The sequence below is a fragment of the Gossypium raimondii genome, chromosome 6, assembly GCF_025698545.1.
Source record: "Gossypium raimondii isolate GPD5lz chromosome 6, ASM2569854v1, whole genome shotgun sequence".
In the NCBI taxonomy this organism is placed as follows: domain Eukaryota; kingdom Viridiplantae; phylum Streptophyta; class Magnoliopsida; order Malvales; family Malvaceae; genus Gossypium; species Gossypium raimondii.
In genome coordinates, this window is record NC_068570.1 from 38,644,580 (window position 1) to 38,663,912 (window position 19,333).

The 19,333-nt window shown below is 33.9% G+C and overlaps 1 protein-coding gene across 2 annotated transcripts; it reads left to right on the forward strand.

Moving 5' to 3' along the window:
- The first annotated feature begins 1,976 nt into the window (after positions 1 to 1,976).
- Positions 1,977 to 5,432, forward strand: LOC105774086 (internal alternative NAD(P)H-ubiquinone oxidoreductase A1, mitochondrial). 2 transcript variants are annotated; one of them, XM_012596428.2, is made up of 8 exons: positions 1,977 to 2,221; positions 2,861 to 3,477; positions 3,691 to 3,904; positions 4,046 to 4,206; positions 4,307 to 4,372; positions 4,464 to 4,627; positions 4,736 to 5,030; positions 5,136 to 5,432. In XM_012596428.2, the coding sequence occupies exons 2-8, from the start codon at positions 2,908 to 2,910 to the stop codon at positions 5,289 to 5,291; spliced, it is 1,626 nt and encodes a 541-aa protein (XP_012451882.1). In that variant the 5' UTR covers positions 1,977 to 2,221; positions 2,861 to 2,907; the 3' UTR covers positions 5,292 to 5,432. The 2 variants fall into 2 exon arrangements, with proteins under 2 accessions (XP_012451882.1, XP_012451883.1); XM_012596429.2 differs by having other exon boundaries at positions 2,866 to 3,477.
- The last annotated feature ends 13,901 nt before the right edge of the window (positions 5,433 to 19,333 follow it).

A 19,333-nucleotide genomic window follows, 5' to 3' on the forward strand; every position in this document is an offset into this window, starting at 1 on the left:
GAGAAGTCGATTTTAGCAGTTCAATAATTTTAATAAAAAATTTTAAATTATTCAATAATTATTTTTAAATTTTTAAACTAAAGCGACGAAAACATAAATTTAGTAATAATTTAATGATGGAACGGTGTAATTTATCTGAAAGCTAATTTCGTACTAGAGTAGTAAGCCAAAGGCCAAATTCAATTCATTGAATGCTACATTCGAAAACGATAAAGAAAAAACACCAAGAACGTGGGAGACAAGACAAACAATGAAACAACCCTTTTGTGCCTGTCAAACTTTGACAATTGACACTTACAACAAAAACGCTACACCGTGGGAACCTGCGCTGGATCTTTCTTTCACACCAAACACTGTGTTGGAGGGACCTGTCTTTTCTCAATATAAATCCATTTTAAGTAGTTTAAATTTTGTATTGGTTTGTACAATTTGATGCAAATTTTTTAATATTTTCCTTTATTATAATTAGACTTAAAAACAAATTATAATTATTGGATTTAATTGATAATTTTAAAATTTATTTTACATATAACTAGAGGTGCTCATGGGCTAGGTTGGACTGGGTTCGGGTCAGGTCTAAAAAAAATTTGGCCCGTGTTTTAGGCCCGGGCTCGGCCTGGCCCGAAATATTGGCCTGAAATTTTGTCCAGGCCCGGCCCGAGAAAAAATTCTTAAGCCCGATCCCGGCCCGGCCCGGCTTATTTTTTTTAATAAACACCAAAAATTTATTTTAAAAATAAAAAAGTATTTTAAAATAAAAAAATAAAATATATATTTATTATATTCGGGCTGGGCCGGGCCGGGCTCGGGCCAAAAAAGTGGTGCCCGAGGCCTGGCCCGTTTTCTAAATGGGCTTCGCTTTTTTAACCAAACCCATATTTCGGGCCTATATTTTTACCCGAACCCTCCTATATTTTGGGCGGGCCATCGGGCCAGGCCGGACCACCCGGCCCATGAGCACCTCTACATATAACTATATATATTATGCTTTTAAATTATATTTACATGTATATATAATATATAAAAGTATTTTAAAAAATTGAGAAACTCAAAGCAATATACCAAACTACATCTATATCAATATAGAACAATATTAAAAAATGCATTTATTGTATAGTATTTGATTATTTTGTCGATAAAAGTAATACGAAGATTTTTGTACTGTGAGCTAGATTGTATTTTGTTCTCTTAACTCAAAAAATGAGCAAATTAATCTTTGTGCACTAGATTAAAAAGTAAACTAATCATTCTATTAAAAATTTTATCAATTTCTACTGTTAAAAATTGATTGTTATACGTTAGCATGAGATAAATATGACACGTCACGTGTAATTTTTAGTTATTTTATTAACCATGCTAAGTTTTAATTGTAGAGATGAATAAAATTTTTAATAAAAATAACAATGTTTACTTTCACCTAAGTCCATCAAAAGCCGTTCATCTTCCATCTGCCATCTTTCCAAAAAATTGGGGGACATTTTCACACTTACTTTGAAGAGCCGCCGCCACCATTCCACGGAACTATTGCTTGGACTTTGCTTTTATACTGTACAGCCAGCTGGATCATATGAATTTGAAGAAACGATAAACGTGTACTTCTTTTTTTTAAAATAATATTATGTTCAAATAAATTAATTTTTCATTATTTAAAAAGAATTTAAAATAATATATTTATTTTTATATTATAGAATTAAAAATAAAAATAAAAACTTTTTATGCACATTGCTTTCCTTGCCAAATTATTAATTTTTATTTACCAATATTTTGACTATGAAAAAATCACTTTTAAATTATTAAAAGCAAACCCTAAATTCATGATACCTTCAAACTATGTCGTTTAAGAATTAGGAACCAGAAAAGATTCCGTAATATTCTTGCCTTTTTCCGTTTCCAACTCGCGTAATGTACGGCAGCTTTCCTCTTTTTTTAATTTCTCTTTCTCCTCTTCTCCACCAATATAAATATACATGCTTTCAATAGGGTGTTTAGCTTAGCTCAACAATTTTCTTGCACCTCAAGTCGGCTGCTTTCAGCACCTTCAGCTACCTTTTATTTTAGTACTTTTTTTAAAAAAAAATTACTCTCGACATCACCAAAACTATTAATACTTATTGGGTTTTGATTCTTTGTGTGTGTTCTCCGAAAACAACGCCATTAACATTTTCTCTTAAAACCTCTCCCAAAATCTACTTCAAGAAGACAAACCTCAAATATTTCCAAAGTAATGTCCTTCATCTTCTTTATTAAAAAAAAAAAAACTGTTTTTTGTTTCTTTCTCTTCTATTGTTTTGTTTTCAGTTAGGCAATTTTGTGGTAAATGGTTGTTCATTGATCATAATTATCCAACAGTTCACTGTTACATGTTTGATAAGAGTTTTGGTTTCTGTCTAGGGTTTTACTATAACATCTCTAAAACCCTTTGTGCTCGTATAGTAGGATAGTTGCTCGTATGTTTAAATATATTAATTAAGCTGCCTCTAGTGATACTTAGAAACCAAAAGAAGATTCTTGAAAGAAATGCCTTCATTTTATTACTACTTTGTCGTATGCAATATGTGCTACTCCCCTCACATTTAGTCGTATTTGTACAAATCGTCGTTGCTTCTAATGATACATTTGTCGCAAATTCAGAACTTTCTTGGCAATGATCCATTGAATATTCTTCATATATATGGTGTTTTCTGATAGGTTTGGGCTGGTTCTACTGTTAAAATACAGAGTTGGTCGGTTAAATCGTTTTTTTGTTAACCGAATCGACCGGTTGCCCTCCCCAGCTTCTCTATTTAACTCATCTCCTCAATTCAGGCCTTCTGCTATATTTGAATTGTATACCTTACTTCACTATATATTTCTTTTCCAGGGCAGGAATAAAGGTATTGCTAGAAATTTGATTAAAACAAGTTGTTCATGGCACTTGCACGGGTTGCCAGGAATGGCTTGAGAAGATCAGGTGGTGTCGGTGGTGGTAACACGACTGAGAGGAATATCTTCTTTGAAAGATTATCCGGTTCCCTTGAAAAAATCAATGTGCACAGCAATTTGACATCCCTTTCCACCATAAAAGGGTTGAATCACATGAATTTTTGGAGCAGGGGAATAAGGACAACCCCACCTTATCAGTTTCCTTTAGCTGAGCGACTAGTGGAGACAGAGTCGGAGTCAGAACATGATGAACCAAGGTATCCAGGACTGGAGGCAACCAAGCCAGGTGAAAAGCCTAGAGTGGTTGTCCTTGGTACTGGATGGGCAGCATGCCGATTCCTCAATGGGCTTGACACCAAAGCCTATGATGCTGTTTGCATATCACCTCGAAACCACATGGTTTTCACCCCTTTGCTTGCTTCAACTTGTGTTGGAACTCTTGAATTCCGCTCGGTTTCCGAGCCTGTTAGTCGGATACAGTCTGCATTGGCAACAAGCCCCAATTCATACTTCTATCTTGCTTCTTGCATAGGCGTTGACACTAACAAACATGAGGTGCGTTAATGTATGCCAGAAATATTATATTCTACAGTATCTACATTCTCCTCTCTAATCATTCTGTATGTCGTATTGTGGCATAACATGCATATACTCATGATTGTTATTGGTTCAGAAAAACATGCAAGAGTGAATTGTCTTATTATAAAATGAGATTCCATGTTCTTTGCTTGTCAAGTTATTAAAAGCCTAAGTACATACGTTGATCAGGTGTATTGTGAGACAATGAGCAATGGTGGACTACCTCACGAACCTTATCAATTTAAAGTTGCATATGACAAGCTTGTAATTGCCGCTGGAGCAGAGCCTTTAACTTTTGGTATCAAGGGTGTGAAGGAAAATGCATATTTCCTTCGTGAAGTGAATCATGCCCAAGAAATAAGGAAGAAACTTCTTTTGAACCTGATGCTCTCTGAAAATCCAGGTGAGTGATCCCTTTGAATCCTTGGCCTGTGCATACCAAAAAATCCCATCACCAGGACTCTCTGTCTCGGTTCGAACTCCTCATGAGGATTCCTTGTGGCTAAACTTAACTATTCTCTTACAATTGAGTTTGTCATTGCAGGCATATCAGAAGAAGAAAAGAGCCGCCTCTTGCATTGTGTTATCATTGGGGGTGGCCCAACAGGAGTGGAGTTCAGTGGTGAGTTGAGCGATTTCATTATGAGAGATGTCCGGGAGAGATACAGTCAAGTAAAAGATTACATCAAAGTTACACTCATAGAGGTATATAGGAGCAACAAAGTAACTTCTTTCCCATACTTCTCTCTAAGTAATTATCTGTATATATGGATGTTGATTTTTCCAATATCTATAACTTAATCAGGCAAATGAGATATTGTCATCCTTTGATGTTGGACTACGCCAATATGCAACAAATCACTTGAGGAAGGTAATTTGAATTCCTTTGTTCATGTCCTGGAGAGGTCTTGTTTTTCATAATTCTCGAAACTATTTGTGACATTTTGAAACTTTTGCATCAGTCGGGTGTTCAACTCATGCGAGGTGTTGTGAAAGAAGTCCATCCCAAAAAAATTATTCTCAGTGATGGAACTGATGTCCCTTACGGCCTCTTAGTCTGGTCTACTGGTGTTGGTCCCTCTCAGTTCATTAAATCATTAAATCTTCCCAAATCCCCTGGCGGAAGGTACTACAAACAGCACAACCTGCTTTCTTTTCATTAACTTTACTCTGCATTTATCTCCCAATATATACTGCTGGGATCAGATTTACCCAACTTCAAAGGGATGTGCAGGATTGGTATCGATGAATGGTTGCGAGTACCTTCGGTAGAAGATGTATTTGCACTCGGAGATTGTGCCGGTTTCCTTGAACAGACAGGGAAGCCTGTCCTTCCAGCTCTAGCTCAAGTTGCAGAGAGGCAAGGTAAATACCTGGTGGAGGTGTTTAACAGGATGGCGAAAGAGGATGGGGGCAAGGCATTTAGTGTCAAAGAAATGTCTCTGGGAGACCCATTTGTCTATAAGCATCTGGGAAGCATGGCATCTGTGGGTCGTTACAAGGCCCTAGTAGATCTTCGCCAATCTAAGGTAATTCAACATCCATTTCAAAGATTGACAAACCAGCAATGCTTCTCCAAACATTTTCAACAAGTTTTTATATAATCTTCTAAACATGTGTGGGTGCGGTGGCAGGACGCGCAAGGCATATCACTTGCGGGGTTCATAAGTTGGTTGATATGGCGCTCGGCTTACTTGACGCGTGTGGTTAGTTGGAGGAACAGGTTCTATGTGGCAGTGAACTGGGCCACCACGCTGGTCTTTGGCAGAGACGATTCCAGGATAGGTTGAGGCACGGCATGGCATAGTCATTGCCTTGCGCTGCTCTTTTAATATTTTCAATCTTATATGCTGCTATAAATCTTTCATTTTTGTATGGTTTATTATTAACTTAATAAAATACCCAGAAAAAGGAAACATAGATTCAAGCAATGTCTATGAATTCAAGTAATCTGAGATTAATTGAAAAAAGAACCAAGTGAAAATTCATTAATCTGAAAGCTGAACAAAACAGACATGAACCTCGACAACAAAAAACACAAAGCTCATATCTATCTCTATCGTACAAAATCGGATTCTTTTTAGGGAGGATGAAGTAAACCTAAGACAAGTGATGCCTGCGACTAGTTAGAGAAAAAATAGAAGCAACAGAATGGGCGATTCCAACCAGGATAGCCACTTTCACTTTACCCCTCCTCGGGATCGGACGTCCGGCGGCCCTCGGTGAAAGGCTCCCATTGTTGATACTTTCTCTCCTTGCACCGCCCATTTCTTCTTACAGATGAAAAGAAAACAGAAACAGAGAGCAAGTGTGGGAAAGTCTTGACGGTGGTTTGGGTTAGTTGATTGTGGAGCGAGCTTGTGTTGTGCATTGCTTATATAAAGAGAAGAACAAATGGATTGCCCTTTGTTTGTTACTAATATTACAGTTATGCCCCCAAGAAAGAGTTTGACTATGGGTTGACTATATTGTCGTTGTGAAGGGTTGCATTCACATTGTGGTCATGTGCTGCCAGTTGGTTGTTTTTGACTCCAGTACTTTAATTGTGCTTTCAATCCTTGTATTTTCTTATTTATACAATTTAGTCTCCTAGCTGTCCACTGGGATGGCTTACAAAAATAAAATCCAATAAATAAATTTTAATACTTCAAATATTTGATTTAAAATTGAACTAAAATCTTTTTTGTTTCAATTAACGGATTGTTCAAAGTTGAAAAACAGGAAAAGATGGTTTATATATAAGAAAATAAATATAAAATGACGTGTCAAAAACATATTGGAGTGAATGACCCACACACCAAAGATTGCATCGAGTGTGGTCAGTAGTGTGAACATGGGATTGATTGGGAATATTATATTGCAAAAGATGAGTTGGGTTATAAAGACAGCGCAGTTTAAAGCAATCACAAAAGTAAGGTTTTGAGTTTTTTAATGGCTGCTCCCATTAACTTAAAATAGAAAAGAAAATAAAAGCCATTCTCTACTTCGCTTAAAATCAAATTATTTCATTCTTCCGTCAATAATTAATTCGATTCGAAATCGAGTAATTAACTGATTAATCGAAATAAATAATATATATTATATAAAATTATTATCTTTTTATTTACTTATTAACTTTTAAGATTTATGTAGTGTTTCTAATGTCTTATTTGTTGTTTTCACCTCCATTTAAAGTTTTTGAACTATTAAAAAATGAACATTAGCCATGTATTTTTTATATGTTTTATGCATATTTTAATCAAAAGACAAAAAACATATAAATTTCGATACCAAATTAACCAAAATATTTCGATTCTGTTAATGTATTTGAAAAAAACTTCGGTTCTATTAACGATTAAAGATTTTTACATTTTGGTAATTTGGTTTGGGTATTAACTAAACCAACCGTTTGAACACCCCTACCAACGGTGACTTCTGTCTCTATGGCACATCCCCACTTCACTAACCACAAATGTATCGAGCCTAAAAGTTAATTTATTTATTTTTAATTTTGTTTGTATTTCATTTGTTATTTTTTTAAATTATATTGATGTTTATTTAAATTTTTATTTGTTTGTGTTTTTTTAATTAAATGGATTTGTTCGCGAACATTAAGTAAATAATATTATGAAACCCACATGATTTGAAGAAAATATATTAGGAAGACCCCTGAAGGCATCTAGTAATCCAGCACATCCATCAACTTCTCATGAAATTAAAGATAAAGTCTATATTATTCGTGATTGTTTGAAAGCTAATTCTTATCACCAGAAATCGAAGGTTGATTTAAAAAGAAAAGTTATTGAATATCAAATTGGCGATAGAGTATTTTTTAAAGTCTCCCCGTGGAAGAAAGTGTTACGGTTCAGCAGAAAAAGAAAGCTCAGTCCGAGATTTATTGGGCCGTATGGAATTACCGAAAGAATTGGTCCAGTGGCTTACAAACTAGCATTGCCTCCAGAACTTGAAAAGATTCATAATGTTTTTCATGTTTCGATGCTTCGACGATATAGATCGGACCCTTCCCATGTGATCACTCCCGACAAGGTAGAATTACAGCCTAACTTGTCTTATTTAGAAGAAGCAGTTAAGATTTAAGCTTAGGAAATGAAATAACTACATAACAAAATAGTACCTCTAGTAAAAGTTCTGTGGCAACAACATGGCATTGAGGAAGCTACATAGGAAACGGAAGAGTCAATGAAATCCTAATATCCAAACCTATTTTCAGGTAAGAAATTTCAATTTTCTTAAGGGGTAGAGTTGTAACAACCTACTTTTAGTGGTACCGAAAACGGTGGTTTTGAAACCCCGTATTTAACATGTAGATAAGAAAGTTTATTTTGGGAAATAGAAAAACTAAATCGAGTTGGATCATATTACAGAGTACTGGGTCAAAAAGACCCAGAAAGTACTCGTAATTGGACCCGATGTGAGAGAGGCCCAAAACCCCTCATATAACACGAAGGGGGAGGCAACCTTAATAGAAATACAAGGGTAAGTCGTTCACCCCTCTCCTAATCTAAGTAGGATGTTGTTTTTCTATTTAAAATAAATATCTACAACTCTACAAGGGTTCTATCTTCTCTTCCTATAAATAGATGACACCAATAGAGCTATTAATAGAACTTTTGAGAGATTGTTATTCTGTCGAAAAATAGAGAGATTTATTCTTAACTTATAAACATATTTTTCAAAATATCAATTTATCAGTCTCTATTAAAGAAGAGAGAATTTTTTATTTTGATTCAATTGGTTCGAGTCCACACTCGAAGCAATTTGTCGTATTAGAATAGCGGAGAAGATCGTTTGGTTGAAAGTTGAAAAACACCAAGGATCCACTTATCCAAAAACACAGGTATGAATTTGTTTAAGGTTTATTGCTATAAATATCATAAACCGGGTCGATTTTTAAATTTTTAATTTTCCACTGTGTAAGAAAACCGTTTTCAAAACAGTTTTTTTCCAACACTTTGGTGTGCAAAAGAGTTACTAGCAAATGAACCTCAAGGATACAATGAAGCACAATGATTGTATGTGTTTTGCACTAATAGAAATAGTCCATTAAGTATTGAGTGGAGTATAGCAAGAGTATCAATTTCTATAAATAACTTCTGCAGTAATTCTTTGTAGAACAATATTCAATATAAAAGATGGTGAGAAAATAGAAAGAAACTTTGGTTCTATATTTTTTAGTTGTCTCTTAGTATTTTCTAGTATGAAATTCGACTCCTATTTATAGAAGTTCTCATGTCTCTTTATAGAGACAAAACTATCCAAATAGATGTCACATCTTTTAACAATAAACATAATTATTCAATAGAGGCCTACTTGAATGATCATGACTCTTTGTTAATAATCAAGTGATATAACTTTGGTAATAAGAGACATAACTCATCACTATGAATAGTGACAACTCTTGGTTAATAACCATGTAACATAACTTTTAGACCACTTGTAACTTTTTAATTATAACTATTGTAACCTTATAAATATTTTGAAAATATTTCAACAATCTCCTCCCATTTTCAAAATATTCTAGATTTTGATAATCTTGGAAATCAATTACAAATGAATGTTCTTATTATTGAACCTTCACTCAGTGAAAACATGCTAAAGTTAATCGAAATTGTATGTTGGCTAAGCTTTGAACCAATTATTCCATTTGATTAACCGAACACATCTCACACAACTCAACACCAGCTAATGCACATTATCCAGGGACACTATTATGGTCATGTGCCTATAACCTATTTTCACGAGTGTTGTTAGAGCCAAACCCTTGAGCTCCTTGAAGCGTCCATACTTTCACTCACATAGGTAAATCCCATTGAAAGTGATCCCGTAATTATAACATTAGGAAATAGGTCTATTAAGAGTATATTACTCATCTTTCCCCTTAACATTACGGGTATCTAGCACTTTTTATCCTGGGATGATATATTAATTTACAGTGCTAGCAGTCACATACGAATAATGTATATTGTCTCATTAAACTTAAGACTTGACGTTATACCAAGCGTTTGAATCAAGTTTCCTTTATAGGTGATTCAAATAGTATGAGTTTGTACCTCATCCCTAGATTTCTAAATTTTCAACATAGTTATGTTAATTTTTCATATCAAAAGGTGTATCTTTATACTTATTTCTATCTTGAAAGTTTACAAGACCAACATCCCCACCATGTTCAATTATCTATTCTTTTGCAAAAGAATGCTATCAATGATATCCTTTGTACAATTATCATTTTACAGTGATCACTTTATTTTTCTTTATCACAATGGTTTCACATTTGTATATTTCATTTATTACCTGGCATCCAAGAAATTAATATCATAATTACAAAATATATGAAACCATACATCATGTCTTTTTCACCAGGTAAGTTATTGTAAAGAGGCTTCAAATTCCTTGGTGAAACATGGCAACATATTTGCTATTTTTCATAGCTTCTTTTCGTAGTCAATGGAAGACCTTTAAAACTTATCATACATGCGTACTCAAATAACACTTTTTTTTTAACACAAAGGTGTTACATATATTGTTTTGGAACATAGTCATATTAGAGGACCATCGACCATCCAATCATTTAACTATAACATCACATATTTATACATTTTTTATCATGGACATTTTTTTGTCATTTTGTGACTATCATCAAAACTATGTCCATCACCTAAATGGGTCAAATAGTTTCATATTGTTATTTTCATAATCACAAGATCTTTTTATTCATGACTTCCAAATTGAATTTCAAATTTTCACTATATCTCAAAATTATACCAAACCATATGTATAATACCATGTGCACCACTTGGTGTGCAAAAGAGTTATTGACAAATGAATCTCGAGGATACAATGAAACCCAATGATTGTCTATGTTGTACACTAACGGGGATGGACCATTGAGCATTAAGCGAAGCATAGAAAGAGTATCAATTTCTATAAAGAACTTCTGCAATAACTCTTTATAGAACAATATTTGAATATGAAAGATGGTAAGATAATAGAAAGAAACTTTGTTTCTATGCTTTATGGTTGTCTCTTGGTATTTTCTAGTATGAAATACCATTCCTATTTATAGAAATTGACATGTCTCTTCATAAAGACATAACTATCCAAATAGATAGTCATATCTTTTAATAATAAACATAATTATTCAATAGATGTCTACTTGAATAATCATGACTCTTTGTTAATAATCAAGTGACATAACTTTTGGTAAGAAGATGCATAACTCATTACTATGAATAGTGACAACTCTTGGTTTATAACCAAGTGACATAGCTTTTAATTATAACTATTGGAACATTATAAATATTATGAAAATGTTCCAACAATAGATAGGCTTGAATTTGAGACGTTGATGTAATTCATTTTGTACTTTGGATATAAAGAAACTTAACTATAAATAGCGGCTTTCCCCACTTTATTTTATTTCTTGTGTCATTCATTACTCAGTAATGCAAGTGATAGCGTTTGCTCAAAACTTTTCTTTTTGGAGTCTTTGTTTGTTTATTGCGTGTTTCGTTTTACAAAACTTCTTTTAAAAATTTCAAAGTGAATTCACTGCATGAAGTTATACAATTTACTAAGCTAAAGACCAAGCGGATGACACTTACGTTAAAAGGATTACATGTCAATAACATAAAAAAGGAAATTGTTAATATGGATTGAACTAATACGATTAATTGGGGAAATAATATTTTAAATTTAAAATACTTGGGATCTAACACAAATTTATGATTATTTGACATCTCTAATTCCCCATATAATCTGCTAAAGCAAAAAAGTTGTGCTATATAATATATGGTTAGATGTCACTATCTTATTTAATTACAAACTATATATTATCATGGAACAAATTAAGTAGTCAATTATTAATTTGGCCATCCACGGATTTGATATATAGTTTGATTCAGTGAATTGCCTCTGCAGGGGGAACTTTTACCCACATGGCATCTTTGCACTTTGAGGAATGGCTGACACTTGTCGGACGTGAACATAGGGGATAGGGAGAGCTATGGCCTCGCCCGAAACAAAACCAAAAAAAAACATTGATTTTCATTTTGATTTTGACTTTTTAAAAAAGAAGAGTAGTAAATTACATAATAGTAATTACCTCAATATCATTTTACAACTTATTCAGAATTAAAGTATCAAATTCATGGAAACCATCATTGTTAGCTGCTCCATTAGATTTCCTGTAAATATGCCCAATGCCAACCACTCATGCTTGAGCACAAAGCTCTTTTATTCTGCATCTCTCACCATTAATGATTGCTTGAACTGCAGTTAAACAATCAGACAACCCATTTTCATCCTTTAGACCAAAGCAATTTAAGTCCATCATTGATTATCCAAAGTTCTACTTGTTCAACATTACAATTTCCAAATATTGTGACCATAGCCAAATATTCATCTGTCATGGCTATCTCTAGCAATCCCAACTGATCAGACAAGTCCAGTACTAGGTTTCCTTGTACCGTCTGTGTTCATTTTGACGCAACCGGTTATTGGTGACTTGCCAAATGCTTGGTCTGATTCGGTTTTTAATCTCGACTGTTGGTTCCTTATTAGCTTTAACATTCACAGCCCAACAAAAGTAAAAACTTCCTTAATTTGTTTCCATACAAACCAGCATAGTATACTGGACGGAGTGTTACAATTAACATCTTTGAATTGCAAATTCAATTCATTAAAAAGATCGACATTCACCCAAGATAAAAGTGACAGATATAAGAACATGGAGTCAATTAAATTCAGAATGAACTACTTCCATAATCCCTGAGCTTTAGGACAATCGCGAAGTATATGAAAAATATTTTTTTTCCTGCAAATCCACAAAAGCAACAACTAGCGTAAATCCGCATTTGCATCTTTCTACGTTTTAGAGAAGCCACTCTTTTAAAACTAGCCATAAAAACTGTCGAACACATTGGGGTCAAGTTCCCATTAATTGTCCGAAATATCCCAAGAATCACGAGATAAAAAGGTATAGTTAATTCTCCATTCGTAGACCATTTAGATACTAATGAATCCTAGAGGATTCCAAGATAGGTTGAGGCATGGCATGACACGCTCATTGCCTTCCATTGCTCTTTTAATATTTTCAATCTTATATGCTGCTATAAATCTTCTGTTGATTCCACATTTACTCTTCATTTTGTATATTTTATTGTTAACTTAATGAAATACCCAGTACTATTAAAAAAAAAAAACCCCCATAGATTTAAGCAGTTCAATCAATCTGAGATTAATAGAATAAAGAAAAAGTGAGAATTCATTGATCTGAAAGGTGTACAAAAACAGACATGAACATCAACAACAAAAAACACAAAGCTCATATCTTTCCCTGGATAGGCAAAACCCTTCCTTCTCTTTCGTACAAAATGGGATTCTTTTTAGAGAGGATGAAGTAAACCTAAGACAAGTGATGGCTGCGACTACTTAGAGAAAAAATAGAAGCAACAGAATGGGCGATTCCGACCAAGATAGCTACTTTCACTTTACCCCTCCTCGGGATCGGACGCCTGGCGGTTCTCGGTGAAAGGCTGCCGCTGTTGTTCCTTTCTCTCCTTGCACCGGCCATTTCTTCTTCGTACAGATTAAAAGAAAATCTTGACAGTGGTCTGTGATTGTTATTGGTGGAGTGAGTTTGTGTTGTGTGAGTAACAGGATGTTCATTGCTTATATAAAAAGAACAAATGATTGCCCTTTGTTTGTTACTAATATTACAGTCATGCCCCCAAGAAAGAGTTTGACTATATTGTCCTTTTGTCCTTGTGAACTCTTGCATTCACATTGTGATACAGTCCTTTTTGACTTAAGTCTTGCCTTTTTTCGATTTTTATTGACTTTAGTTTCGATAAATCAGAACTTAATTGTGCTTTCAATCCTTCTATTCTTTACTTTTTATAATTTAGTTTCTACTTGTTTGATTTAAATATTAAAACCCAATTAATAACATAATTAGTAAAATTTTAATAAAATTAAATATTTGATATTTTAATATTCAAATCTAATAAAATAAATTATCACTTAACCATGTTATCAGTCGGATTTTAATTTTCAAATCAAAATAACAAAAGATGATTTCCCAAAAGAAATTTGAGTATGGAGATTAATTAAAAGTACAGTATCTATATAACCAAAAAAGCATTCAACTTTTTTCCAAATTTAATACTACTTTTACTCAATTTGTGTAAACTTATTCGACTACTTTTTTTCCCAATGAGTCACATCCCAGTTTTGTACAAATTAGTATATATTTCATATTCATAGTACTTAATCCTAAATTTTAATTGTTGTTTTAAGTTTTGAAAACTCCGAGGAGCTCAAAAATCTGTAGGGTTGGGACGAAAGGAGAGACATTCTTCCGGTGTGTCCCAAGTGGATAATTTTGCGAGGAAGATTGAAGGTCTTAGCTTCAAGTTTTTTCAGGAATACTCGAGGTGCCACCCATTAGCAGCAATAAACATTCATCATACATGATTTTTAATTTTGTTAATGTGACATACACGTCATTTAATTAACTTTTTAGAATTTAAAATTTTAAAAATTATAAAAATAATTAAATGTGAAATTTCATTCACTCCAGCGTTAAAATAAAAGCTCAATAAGGACGAAAAAATTAAATAAAAGATTAAAAATAATTATTTAAAGTTAAAAGATAAGAAGAAGTGCTCCACTGTGTTCCCATTAACTAAAAATGAAAACCAAAGCCCACTATTGGATTTGTATGCACCCCAAAGTCCCAACGGTGACAAACTGTCAGCGCCAATTCCCCCCACCCAATAAAAATATCGAAATATTTGCGCCATTTATAAAATATAGTAAAAACAATTTAAGTCTTTTTCTTTTACTAAATTACCAAATAAAGTTTTTATTTTTAAATTATAAAAAGAGGTCGATATTTTTTGAAATATTACGAAAATGAGTCGATTTTGATAAAATATTTCCGTGTGTAATCGATAAAACGCTTCCACATCAGCACTAAAAGTGATAATACCATTTTTTTTAGTGCCACCTATGGAAATAAACACTATATTTTATATTTTTTTTAGTTAGAGAGTTCAAAAGTTTATTGATAATATAACAAATGTTTTCCTTTTATGTTTTAGTTTTTTAGAAATTTTTACATGTTCATAGTTGTATTTATATTTTGCATAATTTGTTATTATGGTTTATTTTAAATAAAATTTTGTTTAAAATGATGTGTTGAAATTTATTACAATTTTAGTCATGATGTCAATTCATAATCTTATTTTTATTTGTTCAGAGTGTTATAAATTTTATATATTCTACACATTAATAATTCATTTATATAGATATCACAATCACTATCAAGAAGCAAGATCAAATCCCATTTTCAATAGCCCTTAAGCACATATCAAACCTTGTCTCCCACTATAAAAGGATCTATCATAACAGAGGATAACATATCTTTAACTCTTTTCTCATAAAAACACCCTATTCCCGGTGGCTCTTTCTGATCACAAGTGAACCACCACTCCCTCCACCTACTTCCTCATGTTAATCTGATTGATTAATAATACTCAACTTATTAGAAAAATAAAAAATAAAAAATAATTTTTTTAAAACTACTCTTTTCATTTTTTTTTGAGATTATTTTATTTAACGCAATGCATTTGTAGGGTTTTTACATCAAAAATATAAAATAAATAAATACCAAAAAAGGATAAGGGGATTAATATTCACGAAACTAGGTAAAGACAACAGTAAATAACTGGTGCCGCCTGACTAATCGGCGTCATCACTTTTCTCTTTAAAAAAAATTAATTTTTTTGGGTACAGCCTGACCAATCGATGACATCCGTATTTAAAACCCAAAATACGAGTTTTTTAACAGTATATGCATAAAAAACAAAATAAATATTCTTTATTAATGTCGCCAGTGTGTCAGACGACACCCTATTATTTTTAATAAAATATTTTTTAAGCTGAAAAAAACCCTAATATAATAAAATTTATCGGGTATTGGAACCTGAACCATGATTGATAGGTCATATCAGTGACAAATCGTCAAGCCGATGTCGCAGAACTAACCCGTCGGTTACGATTTAGGTTCCAATGCCAGATAAATTTATTACATCAATTTTTTTTTTGAACTTTAAGTTTAAAAAATATATAATATAAATATTTTATTTATTATTATAAAAGGGTTGGTTTGGTCCCAACCCCCACACATCTAAAAAAAAAGGATTTGAAGCTACTGTTAAGGTTAGGGGTGTTCATTCGGTTAACCGACCCAAAATAACATTAACCGACTTAACCGACCTTTCAAAATTTTTAACCGTTAACCAAACCGAAATTTTTTCAAAAAAAATTAACCGAACCGAAACTTTTTCGGTTAATTCGGTCGGTTAACCGAATTATCCGAAAATTATATATTTTTTATTTTTGGTTAAAAATTAACCGAATTAACCGAATTACCCGAATTAACCGGATTACCCGAATTACCGAATTAACCGAATTGAATCACTACATAATTAAATTATTTTTAGACTTTTAGATTTTAGTTTTAGTTTTAGTTTTAGTTTTAGAATTTTATTTTTATTTATTAAATTATTTTTAATTTTTATGATTGGGTTGGGTTGGGTAATTGGGTTGGATTGAATACTTGGGTTTGGATTGGGTTTAGGTGAGTAGTGGGCCTATTTATATATTATAATTTTATTTATTAATTTTTTCGGTTAAACTGAAAAAATTCGGTTAACCAACCGGTTTCAAACCGAATTAGTCGTTAACCGAAAAATTAAAAAATAATTAACCGACTCCCGACCGAAAAAATTTGGTTAACCGACCGATTAACTGAATCCGGTCGGTTAACCGAATTTTTTCGATTTTACCCGAATTTTGCACACCCCTAATTAAGGTTCCCCTCTCTCCACCGAAGGTAAGTTTTGTTTTAAATTTTTTTTAGTATAATTAGATATTTTAATAATAGTTTAGTATTATTAAAGCATGTGATTTTGTACTTACTTATTATCCTCCGAAAATCAAAACAAAATTAGTTAAATTAGTAGATATTTAGTATTAAGGTACGATATTTGTGTTAAAAGGCTAATACTAATTATTTTATATCTTTGATTTTTTTCTTTTTTATATTACAAACACTTGAATGGTCCCTCCCCCAATAGATTAAGGTGTACCAAAAAAAAAAAAAAAACAAAGTATGTATTTTTTGGGCAAAATACAATTAAAAGTCTTTTTTTTCAATATTTACCGAAATAGGCCCGATAAATAATTATTTACCGGAATGGGCTCTTTTTTCCCAAAAACGCGTCTACGACAGCACGATGTCAGGGTACGTGACAGGAAAACGCGTCCTCAAGGGCGCGCTTTGTCCACGTGGACAAATTTGCTCTCAATTTCCTTCCAAATTTCTCTCAAATCCATATTTAATCTCAATTTGCTCTCAATTTCCTCTTAAATTTCTCTTAAATCCCTATTTTTAATTATTTTTTAAAAAAATTTAATTTTTTTAATTTTTTTTTAAATCGTAAAAATTTGTACGAATTTAGCAATGACCGGAGAATTGATTCGTCTTGATAACAAGCACATATCCGTTGAACAAATGATAATGGTAAGTGTTAAATTTATTTTTTAAATATTATTTAAGATTTTTTTATTTATGCATTTTTAAATAATTATTAATTTATTACTTGTTATAAAAGTCTTTAGATCGGATATTGGAATGCTATATCCGGAATATGCATGGTCCTCCATCATTGTTGGTAGAGAATTACCTGCGGGAAGCGGGTTTTTGGCACGTGGCGACGGTAGGCTGAGGATGCAAGTTGGACCCAAAACTTATCAGTGCGTTGGTTGAAAGGTGGAGACCCGAGACGCACACATTCCATCTTCCATGTGGAGAGTGCACTATCACTTTGGAAGATGTCAATCTGCGATTGGGATTGCCGGTGGACGGGTACCCAGTCACCAGGTCTGTTCAATCTGGCGATTAGAGAACGGTGTGCTACGAGCTTTTGGGAGCTATTCCAGAGAAAATTAACGGAGGTCGGATCGAGATGGGCTGGTTACGAGACACATTCCCGGATCCGGATGATGATTCAACCGAAGTAGAAAGAATCCGATATGCTCGGGCATACATTCTTCAGATAATTGGAGGTTATCTGATGCCAGACTTGTCAAGGAACCTCGAACATCTAAGATGGCTACTGAAACTCGTTGATTTTAGAGCAGCTGGTGAATTGAGTTGAGGGTCTGCCGTGTTGGCAACATTATATCGGGAGATGTGCGGGGCGACGCGACCGAGTAAAGCAAAAATTGGAGGTTGCCTGTCACTACTGCAGTCATGGGCACGGTTTCGCTTTCTATTTTTACGTCATCGAGTGGACCACCCATATACATTCCCACTCATAACGAGGTAAATTTTATATTAGATTTTACAATTATTACATAGATTTTTAAAAATAATAGTATGCTAAAATTTTATTTAATTAGGTGGAATCATCCGGCAAGTTATGTTCGATTACCTACCTCTCTTGAAGATATACGGCTTCTATTAGACCAACGGTCGGAAGCACAAGTAAGTATTAAATAAAATAGATATTTCCATAATGAGATAGTCGATTGGTATTTAGTATTTAATACATAACTAATATTTCCATCATGGTCATATAGTTTGAATGGACACCATACGAGGATTCGACAATTCGAACAGTAATTCCGGATAAGTACTTCCAAAATCGAAACGGTTGGCATGTGAAAGTCTCATTGGTCAACTTTGCGACTGTAGAGATGCACCAGTCGGACAGAGTATTGTGGCAATTTGGATTCCGACAACCAATTCCCGTGGCACCTGAGGTGTTGGATGATCATCACAAAATCAACCTATGACAATTGCATACGGATTGGTCGAGATTCTGGTCACACTACATCCAAACGTGGGAAGATCGGTATGACTATATACCTACTCGGGAACCGATCATCGTTCTAAAGTTAGCGTGCGTGCCGGAATACATGCCATGGTTTAGGATCAATGGGAAGCCGTATTTACTCTCGCCAGATAAGAAGCAGCGGCAATTGCGTGTCCAAAGGGAACGCCGTGGCCCTTTAAATCCAAGAAGAAGGGACGACGACGCAGGCCCATCAACGAGGCCCAGAAATTCATCCGGCCCATCATCAGCGCCCATAACTTTATCAGGCCCAGCAACAGCACCGACACAGTCACCCGACCCAGTAGTTCAACCGACGGTACCCAAGCCACAGCCTTTTCAGATGATGGCATGTGCGTATCCTAGCCCTTTTATGTGTCCTAACCCTTATATGTTTCTTTTTTCTAGTCCCATGGTAGGTTGGAGTCAATGGTCCGGTTCACCTCTATTTTCGACCACTCCGATTGGACCGTCGATGTATAGGCCATCGTCGCAAGAGGGGCCGTCGGGGAGCTCTTCTTTTTACCAAACCCCATCACCGTATGGGTTTCAAGCACCTTCGCCGTTGGTGATGCAAACACCTCCACATTCACTATTCTATCAAGGTGGCTCATCGTCCCAACACCGACAACCAGATCCCCTACCGGATGAACCAAAATCCAAGCCGGAGCAACCACAACCCCCGCCGGAAGCTGGACAAAAAAGGAATCCAACGCGTAACTGTCGACGACCGCCATGTGGCACTAAATCCAGCGGGCACGGAGATTGATTTTTATTTTAAAATATTTGTACAAAATAGTTTATATTAATGTAATAAAAGACAAAATAGTTTATTTTGAATATTTTGATATTATTTGATGTAATAAAATACAAAATAGTTTATTTTGAATATTTTGATATTATTTCATTTAATAAAATACAAAATAGTT

What these genes read in the sequence shown, in the direction of transcription:
- LOC105774086 (XM_012596428.2), top strand. Translation starts at nt 2,908, where the DNA reads ATGGCACTTGCACGGGTTGCCAGGAATGGCTTGAGAAGATCAGGTGGT. An exon ending in TTGACACTAACAAACATGAG is followed by an intron (nt 3,478 to 3,690) that starts GTGCGTTAATGT and finishes TACGTTGATCAG; the next exon opens with GTGTATTGTGAGACAATGAG. An exon ending in TCAAAGTTACACTCATAGAG is followed by an intron (nt 4,207 to 4,306) that starts GTATATAGGAGC and finishes TAACTTAATCAG; the next exon opens with GCAAATGAGATATTGTCATC.